Below are 19,653 nucleotides of genomic sequence, written 5' to 3'. Positions count from 1 at the left end.
TATCGCATTTAAAATAATTCAGCATCTGTATCTAGGATGACTTATAGCGCTCATGATGATGCATCGTTCATGAGTTCAATATGCTCTGTTGAAACACAACACTAGTCCTTTTTAATGAGTCTTGTGGAACGATAGATGAGCACTCCTTTCGTGACATTGTGTACCGTTGCTACACTGAACAATTTCTTGAGCAAGACTGATGAACAAATGAAAAGCAGAGTCTGTCTTTCAAATATTTATTTATCTTTATTTATTTTATTTATGTAAATACCTCAAAGAGCCCTTAGGGCGATACGAGAGGGGGATACGTACAACATATGCAACATTAGTACATGAAACAGCACAAACACTGCACAAAATAGTTAAGGTAATAACAACATTCACACACATACAAGACATGAGATAATGCTTCCCCACTAAACGTGTTGATATGATGCCAAGTTTCTACGGAAAGTTTGATGGTTATGCGAGGTGACTAAGGACTGAGGAAGGTCATTCCAATCGGCAATCGTATGTGGAAAAAAAGAATGCAAAAAGTGGGAAGTGTGACAAGTGATTGGTTCTACCTTACACCGGTGGTCAAATCGCCCTGAGATGTAAGGTGCGGCTGTGATGAAAGATGGCCGTATAGATGGGCTGGAATAAAATTTGTGAAAAAGGGAAAGACGGAAGAAACTTCTGCGAGTTAGGAGAGGCGGAAGGTCCAGAGAAGACTTAAGTGATGAGATGCTAGAAGGATAGGAATAGTCTGAAAGGATGAAACGAGTGGCGCGGTTTTGAACTGACTCAAGAAGGCTGATAAGGTTAGCATGGTGCGTATAACTTTATAGTTTTAGGTACTCGCTGCCTTGCAGGGCGGGGTAAGCGTAGTGGCACGTGAATTGCTTTATGGTCACTCAGACTCAAGGGCAGTGAAACAGAACCCAGGATGGAAGGGTCAGTGACAGTGACAGTATTAAGTCAAGAATAGATTCAGATGAGGACGAGACTCGAGTAGGTTCACAAACCAACTGCGATAGGCCAAAACTCATGCATACATCAACAAAGCGTGACTCCTCAGGGGACGTACTACATGGTACTCTCCAGTCAAAACCGGGGTAATTGAAATCACCAAATATGCAAACCTTGGCACTGGGACTTTAACAGTGATAACGCTTCGGTGAACAAAGGTACAAAATCAACATAATCGGGAGGCCTGTAAAACACACCTATTAACAGTGACACATAGTCAAACGGCATGGTGACCCAGCACATTTCTAAGGGTGACGACACTTTCACTTCCGTACACTGAAGGTCACACTTTACTCCAATCAAAACACCACCCCCACGACGTTGATTACGGTCACACCGAAAAATGTTAAAGGACGGATACAATGAAGATATTTCACTGTTACAAATATCTGAGGATAACCAAGTTTCGGTGAGAGCGATAAGATCACAAGAAGAGTCGTAAACAAGACTACATACGTCATCACGTTTATTTACAATGCTCCGAACATTGGCGGAGATGATTGATATTGTCCGTGAAAGTTCGCAGATATGAGTGTCATATGTAGCGGCAGCGGCTAGCTATGGTTGGATTTCGTGGACATTGTCATTAGCATGGTCAACCATATAGCATTTATCTCTAATGTGCAATTTATCAAAGCGGAGCCTGAAGGGAAATATGCATGTTCCTTGTAACGTCTGTATCTGTTAAGTGACCCATGTTGATGTCCCCCCTCATGTAATGCCCGCAAGGGCCTTTGAGGTATATTCATGAATAAATAAATATCAAAACCAGAAAAAGATGTAACATCTATTGTAATACCTATCCTCTCTTTGTGTGAATGATACATAAACATTCTCAGAAGGTATGTTGTCACACTTTGCCTCATTGTGCCTAAAGCCTAATTCCACCTCTTACATCATCTCCACATTCTCAATCTCCAAAGCTGTACAAGGCTAAAGTAATCAGATACTACATAAAAAAGGAGGGAAGGAGGAAATTAAAAGCTGACACATCTAAAATTCAAAGAAACCCTGGTGCTTTCTCAGAGGTACTGACGTCTCAGTCCTGGATCAGATCCCGATAGAAAACAGCTTTCCTGAGCCTCAGTGATTGATTCCCTTGATTGCCCTGACTGTGAGGCAATACTCATCGGTTTGGTGGCAAGTGGGCTTTGGTGTGATAGTGCGGTTTAGAATAAAGGGAGCAAGGAACATCTCTCTACGGTCTTAAGACGGATATCGGGGGGTCCCCGAAATCCACCATTAAGAATAAACGTTTAAAAATAAAACATTCAAGAATAATCCGCTTAAAAAAACACACGGTTAAAAATATATCTCCTAAAATAAACCGCTTACTATCCCTGCTTAGAGATCACCGTTTAATAATCCACCATTAAAAATAAACTGTTTCAAAATCCCCTGACCATCTAGCACGGAGGCGGACTGGTTGCAATTTACGCCGGGTTATATCATGTTCTGTTATGTTAGGTTAGGTTAGTTTGGGATAGTTTAGGCTAGTTTGGTCCTGTGACGTTAGTTTAAGCCACTTGCTTGCAGATAACCTTGATTTGGGCCATACAACATGACTCTTGCAACTGTAGGGTGGATTTGAGGGATTCTGAAACGAATTATTTTTAACGATATATTCTTAACCGTTGATTCCTTAGCGTTTTTATTTAAACGGGGATATTTCGGCGATTATTTTTGTGCGTTGATTTTTAAGCGTATATTCTGGGAGATATATTTTTAACAGTGGGTACTTACGCGTTTATTTTTGAAATATTATTTTTAATGGATTCAAACGGGATACACCCCGGATATCAACATAACCTGTCAACGCATAGCATTTCATATTGCTTTCAGTAAGTACAACACTGCTCATAGAAGTTGCGACCATTCATGTCGGGATAGCATGGTGAAGTTACCTCAGGCAGTGCATCCAGAACTGGGAGTCAGGTTCATAGAGAGCACCTTACGAGAACAGCGACAGTGCCCAGCGCAGACACTCCAGGAATTTTGTGCAGGTTTAGGGGGTCACGCCTTTTAACTGTTTTGATGGAGAGCAGGTTGTGTGCAACACTGACCTCTGATGTATGAGTTCTTGTTATCTACAATCAGGTAGCCGTGTTCTAGTAATCTGGAAAAGCCTTAGCTCTCTTGCAGGAAATTGCTAATGAATCTGAGTGTCTTCTGTTGAAACAGGTTGCAACTGTCTTTCTATCCACCCTTCTTAGTCGCCCTTGCAAAAGCAAAAGCAAATATGTAATGCTGCACACAATATCTAATGCGAGCACATTAATTGCTTTGAGTGTTCTCACTCCTGAAATGGAGCTACCTCGTGCATACGCTGTGCTATGTCGGCAAGAACATAAATCAGATTGCCTTTACTTTCGAATTTGGTCCTTCAGTGCTTCATGTGACTGCAAGAATGGTATCCCCTAAACAATAGGCAATAAGAATGATTTCTACAATGTAATGAGCTTTGTAAAACAACAACTTTATTTGAAAATATATTCTGAATGCTGGGTGACGACCTCATAATGTAACATCCTTTACTGCAAACACCGCTTAACACAAAGATTAAAAACGGAGCGTAAACGTTTTGCCGCCTATCCGGGTGGCATCATCAGTACAACAGAGGCCAAAGACGAGCACAACAGTCTACTTATCTAAGAGGGCGTCATACACATCCGATAGGGGGCAACAGTTTGTATTACAGGCTGATGCATCACGTCTGATAAGCCAGGACTGTAAGAACTTTCTAAGGCCACATCGCTAGTCATGTGCAAAGGTTACCGCACCATCAAAATTAAGTACATGTCCCTTAGGCCAACAAAGGTAGACTAATTCGGTCCTGGTTTGAGTAACATTAGAAGCCTTGGCAACGTCCGTTGTGTGCTCTTTTAGTCTTGTCCCACGTCTTTTGTCTGTCTCGCCAATGTAGGTGGCATCACAGTCTATGCACTTAACTTTATATGCAAGGTCTTAATGCCTGATGGGCAGAGTGCCCTTCACATGGCATATGAAACACCTTGGATGAAAGGAATGCACACCACTGATTTGACTCCTTCGATGTTGTTTTTGACTGTTCTCTGTTGTAGTGATGATGCCACCCGGATGGGCGATGAAACGTTCACTCTCTTTGTTATCAATAGTTGTGTTAAGTCGGTGTTTTCAGTAAAGGATTCTACATTATGAACCTTGATTGAATGATGATTAGTGGCGCGCTTCATACCCTGGGCCACTACTCTAACAATTGCTTGCGGTAATGTGGTGAAATGGGGTAATGAGCCTTGTAAACAATTTACTTGACAATATATTTATTTATCTGTCATAGGATGAAGGACCGTGTGATGTTACATAACGGAGGGGCGTGTAATTATACAAGACCGATCACCTAAAGGCCTTGCTTCACGCTAGATTAAAATGTGATGCAAATGTAATGTGACAAACGCTGCATGGTGACGATATGATAGGTTCTCCTCACGAATTGTTGACATGGTTACGGTTAGTCGAGAAACTGCATATCCAGTTAATGGTAGCAGGATCAAATTTTAATGAGGCTAGTTTGGCCAACAAACGAGCATGAAGCACAGTGTCAAAAGACCTTACAAAATGAAAAAAATACCGCACCTACGTGGACCCAGAAATCAAGACAGTTTAAAATTCTGTGACCCAATTATGTTATTTTTGACTAAATACCCTTTTCTAAAGCCATACTGGAATTTAAAAAAAAGAAATTGATAGATTCAACATAGTTAACAACGTGCTGGTATATGATGTGCTCCATTAGTTTACAGGGAACCCTAAAAAGTAGAGCTGGTTAGTAGATAGAAGGAGCATAGTTGACACCTCTTCTGCAGACAGAAATTAGCTTGTGACCTATGCCCTTTCAAAGCACCTTTCACACAGATTAACGCATCTTCGTTCCAGCACTTCCACTTTCAAATGTTCATCGCTGTTGAGTGGTCTGTCATTCTTGTAACACAGATCTTAATTGAAATGCAGGTGCATAAGGGATGCTCTGAAAGAAAAGTGTTTGGTTTTAGTCCTCTTAATGTTTCCGAAAAACAAACTTCACAGTGACTATTCTTCTGAAATGAGCAACTCCAGAACGAAAGCAAAAAATACCTCTGGCAATATCATTGTGTCCAACTGAAACATGGCACTTCAATTGAATAATGGCAGTTAAATATGATGATTCAATTTTAATGGCGCATAAGCAACTCAGGCTATAGTGTGCCAAAACCATGGAAAAATTGTGACTATTAAAAATCAGACGATTATACTAAAATAATATTATAATAAAAATAAACAGTCGAAGAAAAGGGAGAAACAATTGTTGGCATTGTGTGGCTGGTGTCGAACTAGGTGTTGAATAATAATGTACGCTAGATATGCTATATCATCAAAAGTACAGCGATATACACACTCAATATGTGGTGGGGATATGTGAAACCAATATAACACATACTTACATTTCGAACTTCCTTGAAAAAGGCAGTCCAGGTCTGTCGGATTTGTCAGACTCGATACAAAGCCAGTAAGCACAGTGTGGAATGACTGATTCATCTTTCGAAAGCAGAGGTTCAGCACCCACGACCTTTCGTCATCTCAATGCTTCAGAGCGGCACAGCCTAGTAAGGAGCCATCAGAAGGGTCACATAAAGTATAACTGGGTTCATGAAGCGGAGGGTTCTGTGGGATACGTAAGAAAGCGTACGTGTTACAGAATAGCTACGAGAATGATCGGATGCACTTGCATGGTTTTGAGTGCGTAGACTTGGAACTGAAAAATAAATGTGCTAACCTTGTTGAAACTGCTTTTCCGTCAGAACCACACGAGAGCACACTTGGTTTCTTTAGATGAAGGTACAAAGAATTCAACTTCAGTATTTGTAGTACATCATCAGGTCCCGATGCTCCTTTGATATGCGGCAGACAGAATTTCGCGGAGGCGAGTCACTGCCGTTGCCGTTGCTTCGCGGCAGATCAAGAACAGTACGCCGCAATGATAGGTGGAACGTTCAGAATATGGCGAACAACTCCGACACCAACCCAATGACCCGAAAAAGGCAGAATGAGCCGGGAATCACACAAGTTCGCAAGCTCGTCATATAGCAGCCATTACAGCTGATCGCATACGGAACCATATGGAACGCAAGACAGCAGAACGCAGATTGAAAATGCAATCGTAGAACCTACTGCATGTGTTAAATGCAGGGTATATTTTTCTTTTTGAGACTCTGTAACAAAACCATATTAACATATAAATGCCATGTCATTAAGGGAATTGACAGGGTATTGTGTGACCACGTGACGCGTTTGAGCCAATTGTGGGTGTTGCCAGTGGCCCTCATTTTGACGTCATTTTGATGATGGGCCGGGGTGGATATTCTATATAAACGTATGTTTTCTCGCTTTGACGCTAGGCGTGCTGCACTCGGATGAAGTCGAATGTTTAAAATTCGAGTTTAGAGAAACTGTGGGGTTTTAATGCGTGAATTTTCGCATGGAGAGTCCTTGTTGGGTGCTTTATCGACTGCAAGTGCGGAAGAGTTCCCACAACTGCTCAGAGTCCCTTTAATTGTGGTGCCATGTCACACCCACGATTCAAAACGCATTGGTTAGAGGAGAGGAAACCGTGTCTTGCGTGTCAGCTGTTAAAGTGAGAAATGCAGAAAATGAGCTACACTGCACGCAGTACAGTACTGTAGAACGCTGAGGGCTGTGACACACTTTTTCATTCAGTCCAACAAGACATCTGTTCCCGAGTGGGAACAGGAGTTTGTATAGTACACAGCCTTAGCAACAATGAAAGACAGTGCTTCGCAGCCCTTCCCAGTACTGAAGCCTGTGTGTTTGAAGTACAACACTGGACTGCTAAGCGGCGCCGCAGCTGAGGGGCTCTTTAGTTTGGGGTGTCTTGTGACTACGAATCTCCGACTCGGCATGAATGATAAACATTTTGAAATGGCCGTGCGCCCTCGAGCAAACAAAAGGTACAAAAATTCATTTACGAATGAGCCATTGACATATCACAGCGTTCCAACGCAGCATTGCTTGCCAGTCCAGTAGTACGTACTATATATCAATCAGTGCTAGTCAGCGCTATATAGTCACTGTATGCTTTATCTGTTATTTAAAGAAAGATCCATAGAAATAGGCAGAGGACTGGAAGGAAAAGTGATAGCAGTTGGATAAATTAATTCAATTGACTGTAAAACGACTGAGTATATTTTTGGGGTATCTGTAACTGTATCACTGTATTTTTTGAAATTGTGTATCTGTAGCTGCAACTGAGATACTTTTTGAACCCATATATCTGTAATTGTAACTCAGATACGTTTCAAAAGTGATTTTAACAACCCTGCTTCTTTCTACGCCAAAGACATCAAGAGTTGCCACACCGATTGCAGCGGTGTCTATACGCGCACGGTGAACCGACGTACGGTAGTTTGGTTCCTCCCGAATTCTCCATTGTATTGAGAGAAATAAACGTATCGGTCAACCTGGAGCGACCCTTGTACAAGTGGTAAACACATATATCTATGAACGCCCCACGTAAATGCATCGTCGTTTGCCACCGGATGTTCGTCCGATAAACAGTCAAGGATAATAATAATAATTGGGGATTTACGTCGCGAGACAACTGAGACCATGAGCGACGCCCACCTGAGGGTTCTTTAACGCGCGATTGAAGCTCACCACACGGCACCCCGTAGTTAACGTCCCTCGCGGAAGACGGCGTGTTTAAGCAACTTGTACCCTGCCCCCAAGTTGCTGGCGTCCTCGGCCGGGTTCGAACCCGCGATCTCGGAATCAGAAGGCGAACACGCTACCGACTGAGCCACCAGGGCCAACAGGAAATAGTTTGCCAATGCCAATTCTTGGTAGCCATACATGTGATTTCCACGCAGATCAAACGCTCTTCAAGCCGTTGCTATAGCTGCAGTCTGCCTTCTGATACTGTTCGGGCTCATAGTGTACTTCCAAGGCGGATCAACAGGTATGGCGTCTCATGAAATCTTCCTTTCTCAGACTTCAGGCTCAGACTAAGTTGTGTCCATTTGCTACGGTCGCCACATCTAATCATTCTCACATTACCGTTGCCTTGCTCCGATAAACGCTGGACTGGCGGGCAACGAGGGAAGCAGTATTGAACATGTCGACGGGTGTTCGGGAGTTCGCTCCTATCGCTTGTTGTCTACACGTGTATGAACAGAGGCTCACACACGCACGCACACACAAAGAAGAAAACTGGGTAGTTTCATTTATAATCGAATGATGGCCGCCGGTCACATTTTTTATTTCTCTCGAAAAAAATCTTCCTTGCAGTCTTTCGATGCTTCTTAGCGGTAATAATACTTCTGGTGAAGCATTTAAACCAGCCTTGCAATACATTTTTGTTAGTTGACACTCAGCGTCGTCCCGTCCGTATCTTTCTTGTCTGCGTCCCTAACAAGCGCTGTTCTTACCCATGGATACACGAACAAGCCCGTTCCTGCACCCTGATTCAATGTGTTATCTACATCTGTCCACGTCTCTACCACACTCATAGTCACAGTTGTTTCCCGGCGCTTACACCGAATAAAAGAAACTTCTATGTTGGCTTAACAACTCCTTGCATTTGCAGAGCCGAGTCAATATTCTCTAGCGACCTATAAGGGACACATTATTATAATCATCAAAAGTTCGACAAGGTATTTAGCAACAATCGAGGAGCCGTAGCGTGTTCTAAGATAAACACTGAAAAAGGGGTTGATATATAAAGGTGGCACAGGGCTATCGTTCAGGAATGTCCCAGATTGCAGTTGGGTAGTTCCATTTATAATCGAATGATGCCCGCCGGTCACATTTTTTATTTCTCTCGAAAAAAATATAAGTTATCCCACCCACAAAGAGATGGAAAAGGTGCCTGACCGCAGGTCTCTGCGATATTTTCTTCTCCGTCCACGGCGCTTCGAAGCAACCGGCGCGATTTCGCGGCTTAAATTTTTTCCAACTTTGTGACCTTGTATCTCTTGAACGAGATGTCCCAGTTGAACGAATTTTTTTTGCTCACAGAGCGGATGGTGCACGTTCCACCATGAGCTATTAAATTTATATGGTCAAGAGAAAAGTATACGAAAAAAAATCCCGAAAACGCAACAGAGAGCCTTTTTACCGCACGTTTGGAAGGTCATGGCAGAGGCCCTGGATCTTCGACTATGATGTTCTTTGCATGAGCAGAAAGATCATTTTTTGCTCTTTCGTTTGACGTTAAATACATTGCTTTATCTTCAGCCATTACCCCGTAACAATGCCGTGAACACGGAAGGGTCGGAGAAAATTCTCATTTTCGCAGCAGTTTTTACCCAAAAAGGACATCTTCAAATTTTCTGATATTTTGTACTAACATAGCTGAGACATAACTCTTTCAGGATATGCAATAAAATGTTTGCTCACATTGGTCCCACAGGGCGCGCAATTTTTTTTTCTGCACCCCTATTGGGCAGCGCTCGCAGGGGTCAAACACACGTACGAAGAGTGGACTTCTATCCCACCCCCTGTCTCTTTTTTTTTAAGTTGTTGTTGTTTAAGCTGAGTATGGCTTCCACAATTTTTATGCAGATTTCGCACGCATAAATGCGCCATCGTGCGCCACCGGAAGTTCGTTAGTTAGGTAGGCAACAAGCTATGTGCCTAAATGCGGGTCATGTTTTTCTGCACACACCCTGTATAATTTACTGAGATAACTGTGCACGCTCCAAGAGAAATTTGCGAAGTTCGCGTCTGAATCGCTGAAAGTGATCAATTAGCCGAAGACACAACGCCAAATCATTCCACATTTTGGCAGCAACATAACAGATGGACTGTAGTTCGTGGTTATATCATTGATAGTGGAAGAGATAATAAGAATTCATCCCTTCTTAGTGTTTATATAGAAAACCTTTTTTTCATTTGTATATCGGAAAGATATGAAACAACTTTGTGGGGAAATGATCACCATCCCACACTCGGGGCGAAGCCCGTCCGTCAGTGTACGAGGGAGACACCCACAACAAAGTCAAGTCCAGCTTACCGGAAGACAGCAAGGTTTATTCCATCCAAACGTCGAACCAACAGCTCAGCCCGAGCTCCCACGGCCAAAAAGCGCCTGCAAAAAGCTTCCTCCACGCCCGCTTTTATCGGCAGTCAACAGGAGGCCACTCCTCCAAAAAGAACCAGTGGCGTCCCCTTCCCACGGTGTAAGAAGAGACAGGTGGCCGAACGCGCAGCACACGCTCTGCGCCGGCGGTGTCGAAGCTTTGCTCGTGGTTCGAGGAGGCGCCGCAAGGGGCAGCACACGTAGGGGGGGCCTTCGCTGTCCTCCATCTCGCGGCGTTTGCATGGCGGGAGGGGATCTGTATCGAGGCGTTCCATGCGTTGTACGTGATCTGAGACGAGGAAGAGCACAATAATGGGCAAGAAGTGTTTTGCTCCCGGCTGTCGCAGCGGCTACAAGCCGTGCAAAGAGAAAGTGTCGCTGTTTCCCGTGCCTAAAGATGTCGAGCGACTGAATGCGTGGAGACGAGCTATACACCGCAAGGACCGCGTTCTGACCGCAAACGACAAAGTTTGCGAGAAACACTTTGAAGAGCGCTATGTTACGAAAACCACAGTCCAGAACGAAGTCGTGATCGCAAGCACCGCACGACAAGCTAAGCTGTCAGAATATGCAGTGCCTAGCATTTTCCCAAACTGCCCTCCGCATCTTACCAAGACAACCAAGAAAAGGAAGCGGCCGGCGGGCCGAGACTTTGTCGACGTGCCTTCAAAAAGACGAGCGACATGAGCATTGGTATGTTTCCTGGTGCGGTAGAAGTATAGCGCACAAATAATTTCTAACACAATATTATTACAGTTGCACGTCAGTGAAGAACCATCTGACATCAGCGAGAATCCGTCCGAGGATCACGTTCAGGATAGCCATGAAACTGGTAACATCGCGACTTCAGTTTTTGAAAGACTGTTTAAAAATCCTGCCGGGGTAACACTGCCTTTTCCCGCATGGGGGTACCACAAAATCGACCTGGACGGTGTGCAAGATGTCTTTTCTGAGGTACAGGCTATCAAACCGTACAGCGCTGAGGACACTAGCCGCCACACAACACAGATTGTAACTACTAAAATTGTGGACATTACCGAGAAAACTGACAATCAACCATATGATCGAGAACTATGACTTTGCATTCCCGTACCAAAGCCACAAAGTAGACATCATTGCGCAGTTACTCCATTACTACGTGTCGATGAGGATGCATCACTACTGCAAGCAAAAGAACCGTGGTATCCAAGATGAGTAAAAAAACTACGAAAGCTTTCCAAGCTAGTCAAGTATGTTATTTACATTTTACATAATTTAATTTTGAGGTCTTGTACTGTGTTTTCTTAACGTGTGCAATAAACAGCTTTATGTTTGAGAATTACTTCTCTTATTGGGCAATGCTTGGCTTTCAAAAGAATCCTAAGACCGATAATCCCCGCCTCTTTTGCATTTGTATATTCGCAGCGCAAAAGCACCAGTGGAGAACCGAGCGCGATTGCAGAATATTCCTCCAACAACAGTCGTTCTCGCGTCGCTCGCAGAAGTGTTGACTGATATTGTAACAAAATCTACACCTCTGTCTAATAAATATCGCGCCTACCACTATTTTTGCTTTAAAATATTTGCGCGCAGGCAGGAGTAGTGTACTGAGCGCGGTGGCGTAGGCGGCCTCCCTCCGCTCAGCGCTTCTAGCGGCGCAATGAGGAAGCCCGAGCGGAAATTCGGCCGACGGGGCGGCTCCGTTCGGGCACCTCTCTCTTCTTACACCGTGACCCTTCCCACCACAGATAACCAAGATAAGTCCCGCAGCAGGTGTTACAGCCACATGGCGGCGATAACGTCCCCCACACTCCCCCTCCTCAAGATATCACAGGAGGCGGTCATCTGCGTCCAGGATGATGTCTTCCTGGTCGTTGGGGAACCGGTACTGGGTCGGTCGAGTGCAGGTGGGACAGGGCCTCTCAGGAGATCTGGGCTGTTGGACACCACTCAACTGGAGGCAGACCTCTCGGCCTCCGCGCGAGCGAGGTGAAGATTTCCCCGATGGTGGGTGGCACGATGAAGTTCAGGAACCTCGCACAAAGGGCAAAGGGGGCACAATCGGACGGTGATAAAACTGGCAAACACGCAGAGCTTACTTTTGCAATAAATGTAGTAGTCGGTCTTTTTTTTATTAGCTTTTTTCCTTTTCAGCCCTTGAAGTTAAACGACGCAGGAGCTTGATTCTGGAAGCATCCTAAGGGTACATGATACGTGATAACCGTAAACAGTGTTCCAAAGCGCAGTGAGCTTTTATTTTGCTCGTTGTTTTGCCACGCTGCTCCACGACGGACTTCATTTGCTGCGGCGTAGAGCCAAACAACGAATGGGTTGTGTAGCGTCTTGCCTGAATGAATACCACTCCTCTTGGATGGCATGCTTTAGTGAATAGGAACTTCTCCGTGTTAGACGTCTTGCTACGTCTTCTTCAGCAATCCCTCACATTGTCGTTGAGGGACCCCACGCCCGTTCAGGGACCGCCCCTTTCGGAGGCCAAGGTAGCTGCATCGCATAACGTCTTTCAAGCTACTCTTGGACCACCCGAGACATGAGTACGAGACACCTGTCATGCTGAAACAAATAAACGCCGTCGGGCAACTGCCCCTTTCGCGCAAATGGTGTGACCTCCGAGTACCGTTCGCTGTTGAGTTTTCCGTAAACTCGGGACAGTGGCCTTATGCCTTCGGCCGTATATATCTACCTGGAAAGTTAAAAAGAGTCTAAGTTAGAAGCATTCCTCTTAAGCGTAAACCTCATGGCCCGAAAAGCGTCCGAATTCTTTCCGAACCGAATTGGGAACCGAACTTTTTTCGGAGAACAGAATTTCGGGCCGAATTCGGCCAGATCTGGCCACGCCAGATTTCTCCTCCAAAATGGGAAGTGACGCCAACCGAAAAAGTAGAAGCATCCATGGCTATTCAGCCGGAAGAAGAACCATACCAACGATGACGTAGCAATCGAGTTGACTGTTGACTTCTACTCCTATGAATACAATGATTATCTCATTAAGCTGGATGGTTGAAAGGCGATGTTCCCGTAAGGCCAGAAGCCTTCGGCCGAAATTCGGGGTGCATTTCGGTAGCATGCGGTGATGCACAGGAAAAAGTTCGGTCCCGATTTCGGTTTGGCCAGTTTTCGGCCAGTTTTTCGTGTCATGCGGTTCAGCCTTTACTCACGTTAGATGCCTAGTAAAATTTGAGAGGCAGCCTGTTTTGCTGTCAGGAGGAAATAGTTTTAAGAGTGAATCAAAGGAAAAATGATTATCAAAACGCGCTTAATATAAGGGGTTTCCAGTGCATAAAGGCTCTGTTTACGACTATCACCCTCAGGATACCGCGGAGTCAAGCTCCTGTGAGGTTTAACCTCAAGGATAAAAACAAAAGCAAATCGAAAGACAAAAAGAGGAAGAGGAAAATGTTTGGTTAGTTTGCCCTGTCCTTTGCAACGTTCGTTGATAGCATACGCTCCTTCCAGGATCACTCAACAAACCCTTGCAATCAGAAAGCAAAATCAATATTCTCGGTGGCTCAGTTGCCCGCGTGCACAACTGTTGATCCTAAGGTTGTGCGTTCGAACCCGGGCTAGGATGCCAGCTACTTGATGGCAGTGTACAAGTTACTTTGACACTGGTAGTATAGAAGTTATGTTAAACTACGGCCATGAGAAATTCAGACATTGCCACCAGGGCAGCGACACCGTCGTTCGCGTATTTTTCCCAGCGCGGCGCGTGTGCGAAGGGTTGTCCGTGCGCTTATCGGCGGGGGGAGGGCTGCGTGCGCGCTTACTCTCTGACATTTTTCAGCCTGGGCCAACTTCTTTCGTCATTTGTCCTCCTGGGACGACTTCCCTCACAATTTTATTCCGATACAATAGGTGTGCGGTGGGTGGTTTAAAGGATTAAAGGATAGCCATACACAAAAGTACAAGTGAAAATATATTTAATAAAGTCATTAGTGTCAGGAATTTTTTTATGACTCTGTGTGAAGGAGAAAAACTTAGCCAAAACTCTGACGCAATAGCATTGAAGGGGTATCACAATTTTTTATTAGTGATAATCACGCAAGTTTTCAGTTAAGCAGAAGGAGTAGCACATTTTAATCATATCAATCAGATAGATGTATGTAGTTAATTGTGGACAGCAGTGAACCTGGAAGACCATGGGACACGAATGACAAGAATGACACGAACAAAAGAGGAAATAAAATCTATAACACTACATTTAACCAAAGAAGATATTCTTAAGCAAAACAACAGAGGAGGAGAATAATCTAACATTTTAACTATCATAAAATCATCCTCATGACTTAATCTAGTCGAACCCCATACAATTTTCATTCTAAGAGACACTACAAACCTTACTTTGTTTTATGAATCCAACACAGAAAATATATTAAAAAATGAACTGCACCGCATAGCACGCTCCTAGCCAACAACGAGCTCTAATAATATCTGCCCTGATTTGGAGACGGGAGGCGTACGCCTGTTTTGTGACAGTTATGAACATTTTCGAGCGCAATAGGGAAGATAAGTTGATTATTCCAACATTACACAACTTTTAGTTAATCAATTTCTTATTAAGTAAACAGCATAGAAATACGGAAATAATGAGAAACAAAACGATCAACAGCTAGCATTAATAGAGAGCCAAAACAATGCACAATCCAACGTGTAAACAACAGACATATGCAGGAAAATAATTGAAAAATAATCTATCAAAACGATAAACATGCACGGATGAATAGCAGAGAAACACTTTGAACGGCACACCATCCACACGCAAACAATAGCACACACGCAAGGAAATAATGAGAAACACGATCAACAGCTAATAGAGAACCAAAACCCATCACATAAACAAGAGGTACACAATGGATAAATAATTGAGAAAAAAAAATCAATCAAAACGAGAAACATGCACAGAGCTAACGCTGAATAGCAGAGAAACACCCTAACCGGCGCATCTGCCAACATGTAAACAACAGACAGGAAAGTATTATTGAAACAAGATCAAGAGCTAATAGAGAACCAAAATCCAACACTTAAACAAGAGGTAGACAAAGGATAAATAGTTAAAGAACACTCTATCAAAACGAGGAACATGCACGCACTTAACACTGAATAGCAGAGAAACACTCTAAACGGCGCATCTGCCAACGTGTAAACAACAGACACATGCAGGAAAATAATTGAAAAAGAATCTATCAAAACGAGCAACATGCACGGATGAATAGCAGAGAAGCATTTTGAACGGCACATCATCCACACGTAAACAATAGGTACATGCAATGAAATAATGAGAAATACAATCAACAGCTATTAGAGAACCAAACAAATGCACCAAAGCAAACAAGAGGTACACAAAAGAAAATAATTGAAAAAATAATCTATCTAAACGATAAACATGCACGGATGAGCAGAGAAATAGCAGCAATAGCAATAGAAACGATTTGAACGATGCATCTGCCAACGTGTAAACAACACACAGGAAAATAATAGCAAAACAAACTATCAAACATTACAAATCGAAATAATATATCTTTTGAACTATCATAAAATCAACCTTGCGACCTAACAATATAGAATTTTCATCCTACTCAGGCACTGCAAATAGACATGGAATTATTCGATTCTCAAGAACACAATAAGAATTCTATCAACAAACAATAGCACGCAAAAAATCTAAGAATAGACTTTTATGTCAGTGCAAACTGGTTTTAGAGAAACATTATTTAAGCAAATGAGAAACATTATCGACGCAAACAATGCTCAACCAAAACGAGAAACGATGCATTTTAATGTATTTGTAATTTAATGTAATTTTAATCATTGCAATGGGCATTGCATTAATCAAGAAAGCAATCAGATCAAATTATCATATACAAGCAGTCTATATCGCACGATTCATTACGGATTTGTTGAAATTACACCTAACGGTTGAAATGGAAAGTACATAAAAAATCTTATCACGTGATATATTCCATCCTAGAGCCTCTACACATTTATTTTATTCTACCAGTCAATGATGTCGAATGAACAGAAGTTCAATATTGTTGTGCAAGGTCTGATGTATCATCACTTATTGAAACTCAATAAACATATCAATTGCGGTGGACCACCGGGCGATTTTCATCTAATACTCTCTTGTACGCCATTCAAGAATCTTCATAAAAGGAAACATCAATAAGAGACTGTGCAAGTTCATCGCGACAAAGTGCAAGTTGTTGAAGCAATACAAACACGGCGACAACATATCACCTGCGTTAATCAACGCTGGATTCAAGCGCCCAATAATCAGAATAAACTACTTGGTGTCTTCGTAATTCATCAATCAAGACAACAAACGAAAACTTCAGAGTTTGGAATAGAACTGAAATTTATCGAAATAAACAAGTGTATAATTGAAATAATAAATGTATTCTTTGTCATCATTGTAATGTATTCTACACATCGCAACGAAAACAGCTTATGATTAGATTGAAGATTGCTAAGGAGACGTTTATTCCACACTATGTACAAGGATCTTCGCATGGAATCAGCGCTGGCAATCAAAGTGATTTTTTCATGACCAAACTCTATACAACACCGACACCCGAAGGAAAGAATTTTAGAAGAATCGCTAATTGAAATTTAGAGGTATGTTACATCAATCTTTGTTTGCAAAAGAGGATCACTAATATTTTGCGAAAGCTTATTTTATGAATTAAATTGCACAGTGTATATATTTTCTCAGACGATTGGACAGTTGACAATACCATATTCAAAGGAATCTATTATCAAATGACGCGCAGGCGGAGTCTACAATTCTAATCATCATAACATGCGGCACACAGTTCCAATACGATTTTGGGAGAATCGAATCACACAACTGTCATCAGAAATGTTTAACCAATGAAGATGAGCACTATGCATTTGATATGTCATTATAATAAGAAAATATTCCTTTTGCAAACTTGACCAAAGCAGCACACATAAACGTAGCTCCAATTCACAGAATGTAGCCGAGGTTTTCCATTAACCATACTGAAAAACTATTCATTATGTTACGGCATATGAGGCACTACAAATGGGAAGGGCATACTTTAATTTTAGAAGATTTTAGCTGATAATGAAACAAAACGCAAACTCCAACACCAAAGGATCTTGTTTAAATTTTCGAAGTCAAAACTGTACGCTCTTTCTTCAATTTTTTAATATATAGATTAAAAAGCTGTCTATATAGTCACATATTGTATACAAGATATTTTTTGTACATTAATTGCTAAAATTTATCAGATCACATTCCGGAGCAGAGGTGACTATCACGCAACAGTAAGTGTTTAATTAAAATTTGAACTGCTGCCGAGAGCTGCTGAGTTGTAGAAAGTGTAATTTCACAGCTTTAGCTGGCTTACTTTGATACGCGAAGGTTTTAAGAACTCTTTCACGATGACAGAGAATTTAATCGAGTGTATTGATATTTTCTATATACTCTATAATGTAATGTAAATTCTCCATGACGTGGATAGTAGAAGTTACAAATATTTTTCGAACTAAATTTACTTAAAACTCGAAGAAATGGTCATCCGCGTCGTCGAATGCGTTTCGGCAACACGCCGGGCAGCGTTTCCCGGACACCCTGTATATATACACTGTGCAATTTAATTCATAAAATAAGCTTTCGCAAAATATTAGTGATCCTCTTTTGTAAACAAAGATTGATGTAACATACCTCTAAATTTCAATTAGCGATTCTTTAAAATTCTTTCCTTCGGGTGTCGGTGTTGTATAGAGTTTGGTTGTGTAAAATCACTTTGATTGCCAGCGCTGATTCCATGTGAAGATCCTTATACATAGTGTGGAATAAACGTCTCCTTAGCAATCTTCAATCTAATCATAAGCTGTTTTCGTTGCGATGTGTAGAATACATTACAATGATGACAAAGAATACATTTATTATTTCAATTATACACTTGTTTATTTCGATAAATTTCAGTTCTATTCCAAACTCTGAAGTTTCCGTTTGTTGTCTTGATTGATGAATTACGAAGACATCAAGTAGTTTACTCTGATTATTGGGCGCTTGAATCCAGCGTTGATTAACGCAGGTGATATGTTGTCGCTGTGTTTGTATTGCTTCAACAACTTGCACTTTGTCGCGATCAACTTGCACAGTTTCTTGTTGATGTTTCCTTTCTTTTTATGAAGATTCTTGAATGGCGTACAACAGAGTATTAGACGAAAATCGTCCGGTGGTCCACCGCAATTGATATGTTTATTGAGTTTCAATAAGTGATGATACATCAGACCTTGCACAACAATATTGAAGTTCTGTTCATTCGACATCATTGACTGGTAGAATAAAATAAATGTGTAGAGGCTCTAGGGTGGAATATATCACGTCATAAGATTTTTTATGTACTTTCCATTTCAACCGTTAGGTGTAATTTCAACAAATCCGTAATGAATCGTGCGATATAGACTGCTTGTATATGATAATTTGATCCGATTGCTTTCTTGATTAATGCAATGCCCATTGCAATGATTACAATCACATTAAATTACAAATACATTTAAATGCATCGTTTCTCGTTTTGGTTGAGTATTGTTTGCGTCGATAATATTTCTCATTTGCTTAGATAATGTTTCTCTAAAACCAGTTTGCACTGACATAAAAGTCTATTCTTAGATTTTTTGCGTGCTATTGTTTGTTGATATAATTCTTATTGTGTTCTTGAGAATCGAATAATTCCAATGTCTATTTGCAATCAATAAAAAATTTCGCCTCTGTACACTGGTCCTAAGAATATTTCCTTTTGGAGGAAAGAATGTGAAAAAAAGAGAGGGTTTCCCACCCCATAGATTGACAAAGGATGTGCGGTTTCTTTGCTTTTCGGTTTGTATAGAGGGAGAGAGTGAGCCCACCGGGCTCGAGTCTGGTTGTACTGTGTAAAGCGTAGCTGTGCTGCGTGTTTGGATACCTCTGTCAAGGTAATCTTTATAGTGCCTGAGTAGGATGAAAATTCTATATTGTTAGGTCGCAAGGTTGATTTTATGATAGTTCAAAAGATATATTATTTCCATTTCGATTTGTAATGTTTGATAGTTTGTTTTGCTATTATTTTCCTGTGCGTTGTTTACATGTTTGCAGATGCATCGTTCAAATCGTTTCTCTGCTATTGCTGCTATTTCTCTGCTCATCCGTGCATGTTTATCGTTTTGATGGAGTGTTTTTCAATTATTTTCTTTTGTGTACCTCTTGTTTGCTTTGGTGCATTTGTTTGGTTCTCTAATAGCTGTCGATTGTATTTCTCATTATTTCATTGCATGTACCTATTGTTTACGTGTGGATGGTGTGCCGTTCAAAGTGTTTCTCTGCTATTCATCCGTGCATGTTTCTCGTTTTGTTAGATTCTTTTTCAATTATTTTCCTGCATGTGTGTGTTGTTTACACGTTGGCAGATGCGCCGTTTAGAGTGTTTCTCTGCTATTCAGTGTTAAGTGCGTCCATGTTTCTCGTTTTGATAGATTGTTCTTCAACTATTTATCCTTTGTGTACCTCTTGTTTACGTGTTGGA

The 19,653-nt window shown here is 41.8% G+C and overlaps 1 protein-coding gene across 1 annotated transcript in view; it reads left to right on the top strand.

Moving 5' to 3' along the window:
- LOC135397915 (uncharacterized) overlaps positions 1 to 19,653 on the top strand; it is a 420,422-nt gene that overhangs the window by 150,348 nt on the left and 250,421 nt on the right. Inside the window, exon 6 of the mRNA XM_064629413.1 lies at positions 7,911 to 7,999. Coding sequence (XP_064485483.1) covers positions 7,911 to 7,999 — 89 coding nt within the window. The remainder of the gene's footprint in view (positions 1 to 7,910; positions 8,000 to 19,653) is intronic.

This window comes from Ornithodoros turicata, chromosome 6, assembly GCF_037126465.1.
Source record: "Ornithodoros turicata isolate Travis chromosome 6, ASM3712646v1, whole genome shotgun sequence".
Lineage (NCBI taxonomy): Eukaryota > Metazoa > Arthropoda > Arachnida > Ixodida > Argasidae > Ornithodoros > Ornithodoros turicata.
Note: the sequence above shows the minus strand (reverse complement) of the source record. Positions and strands in the feature narration are given on the sequence as shown.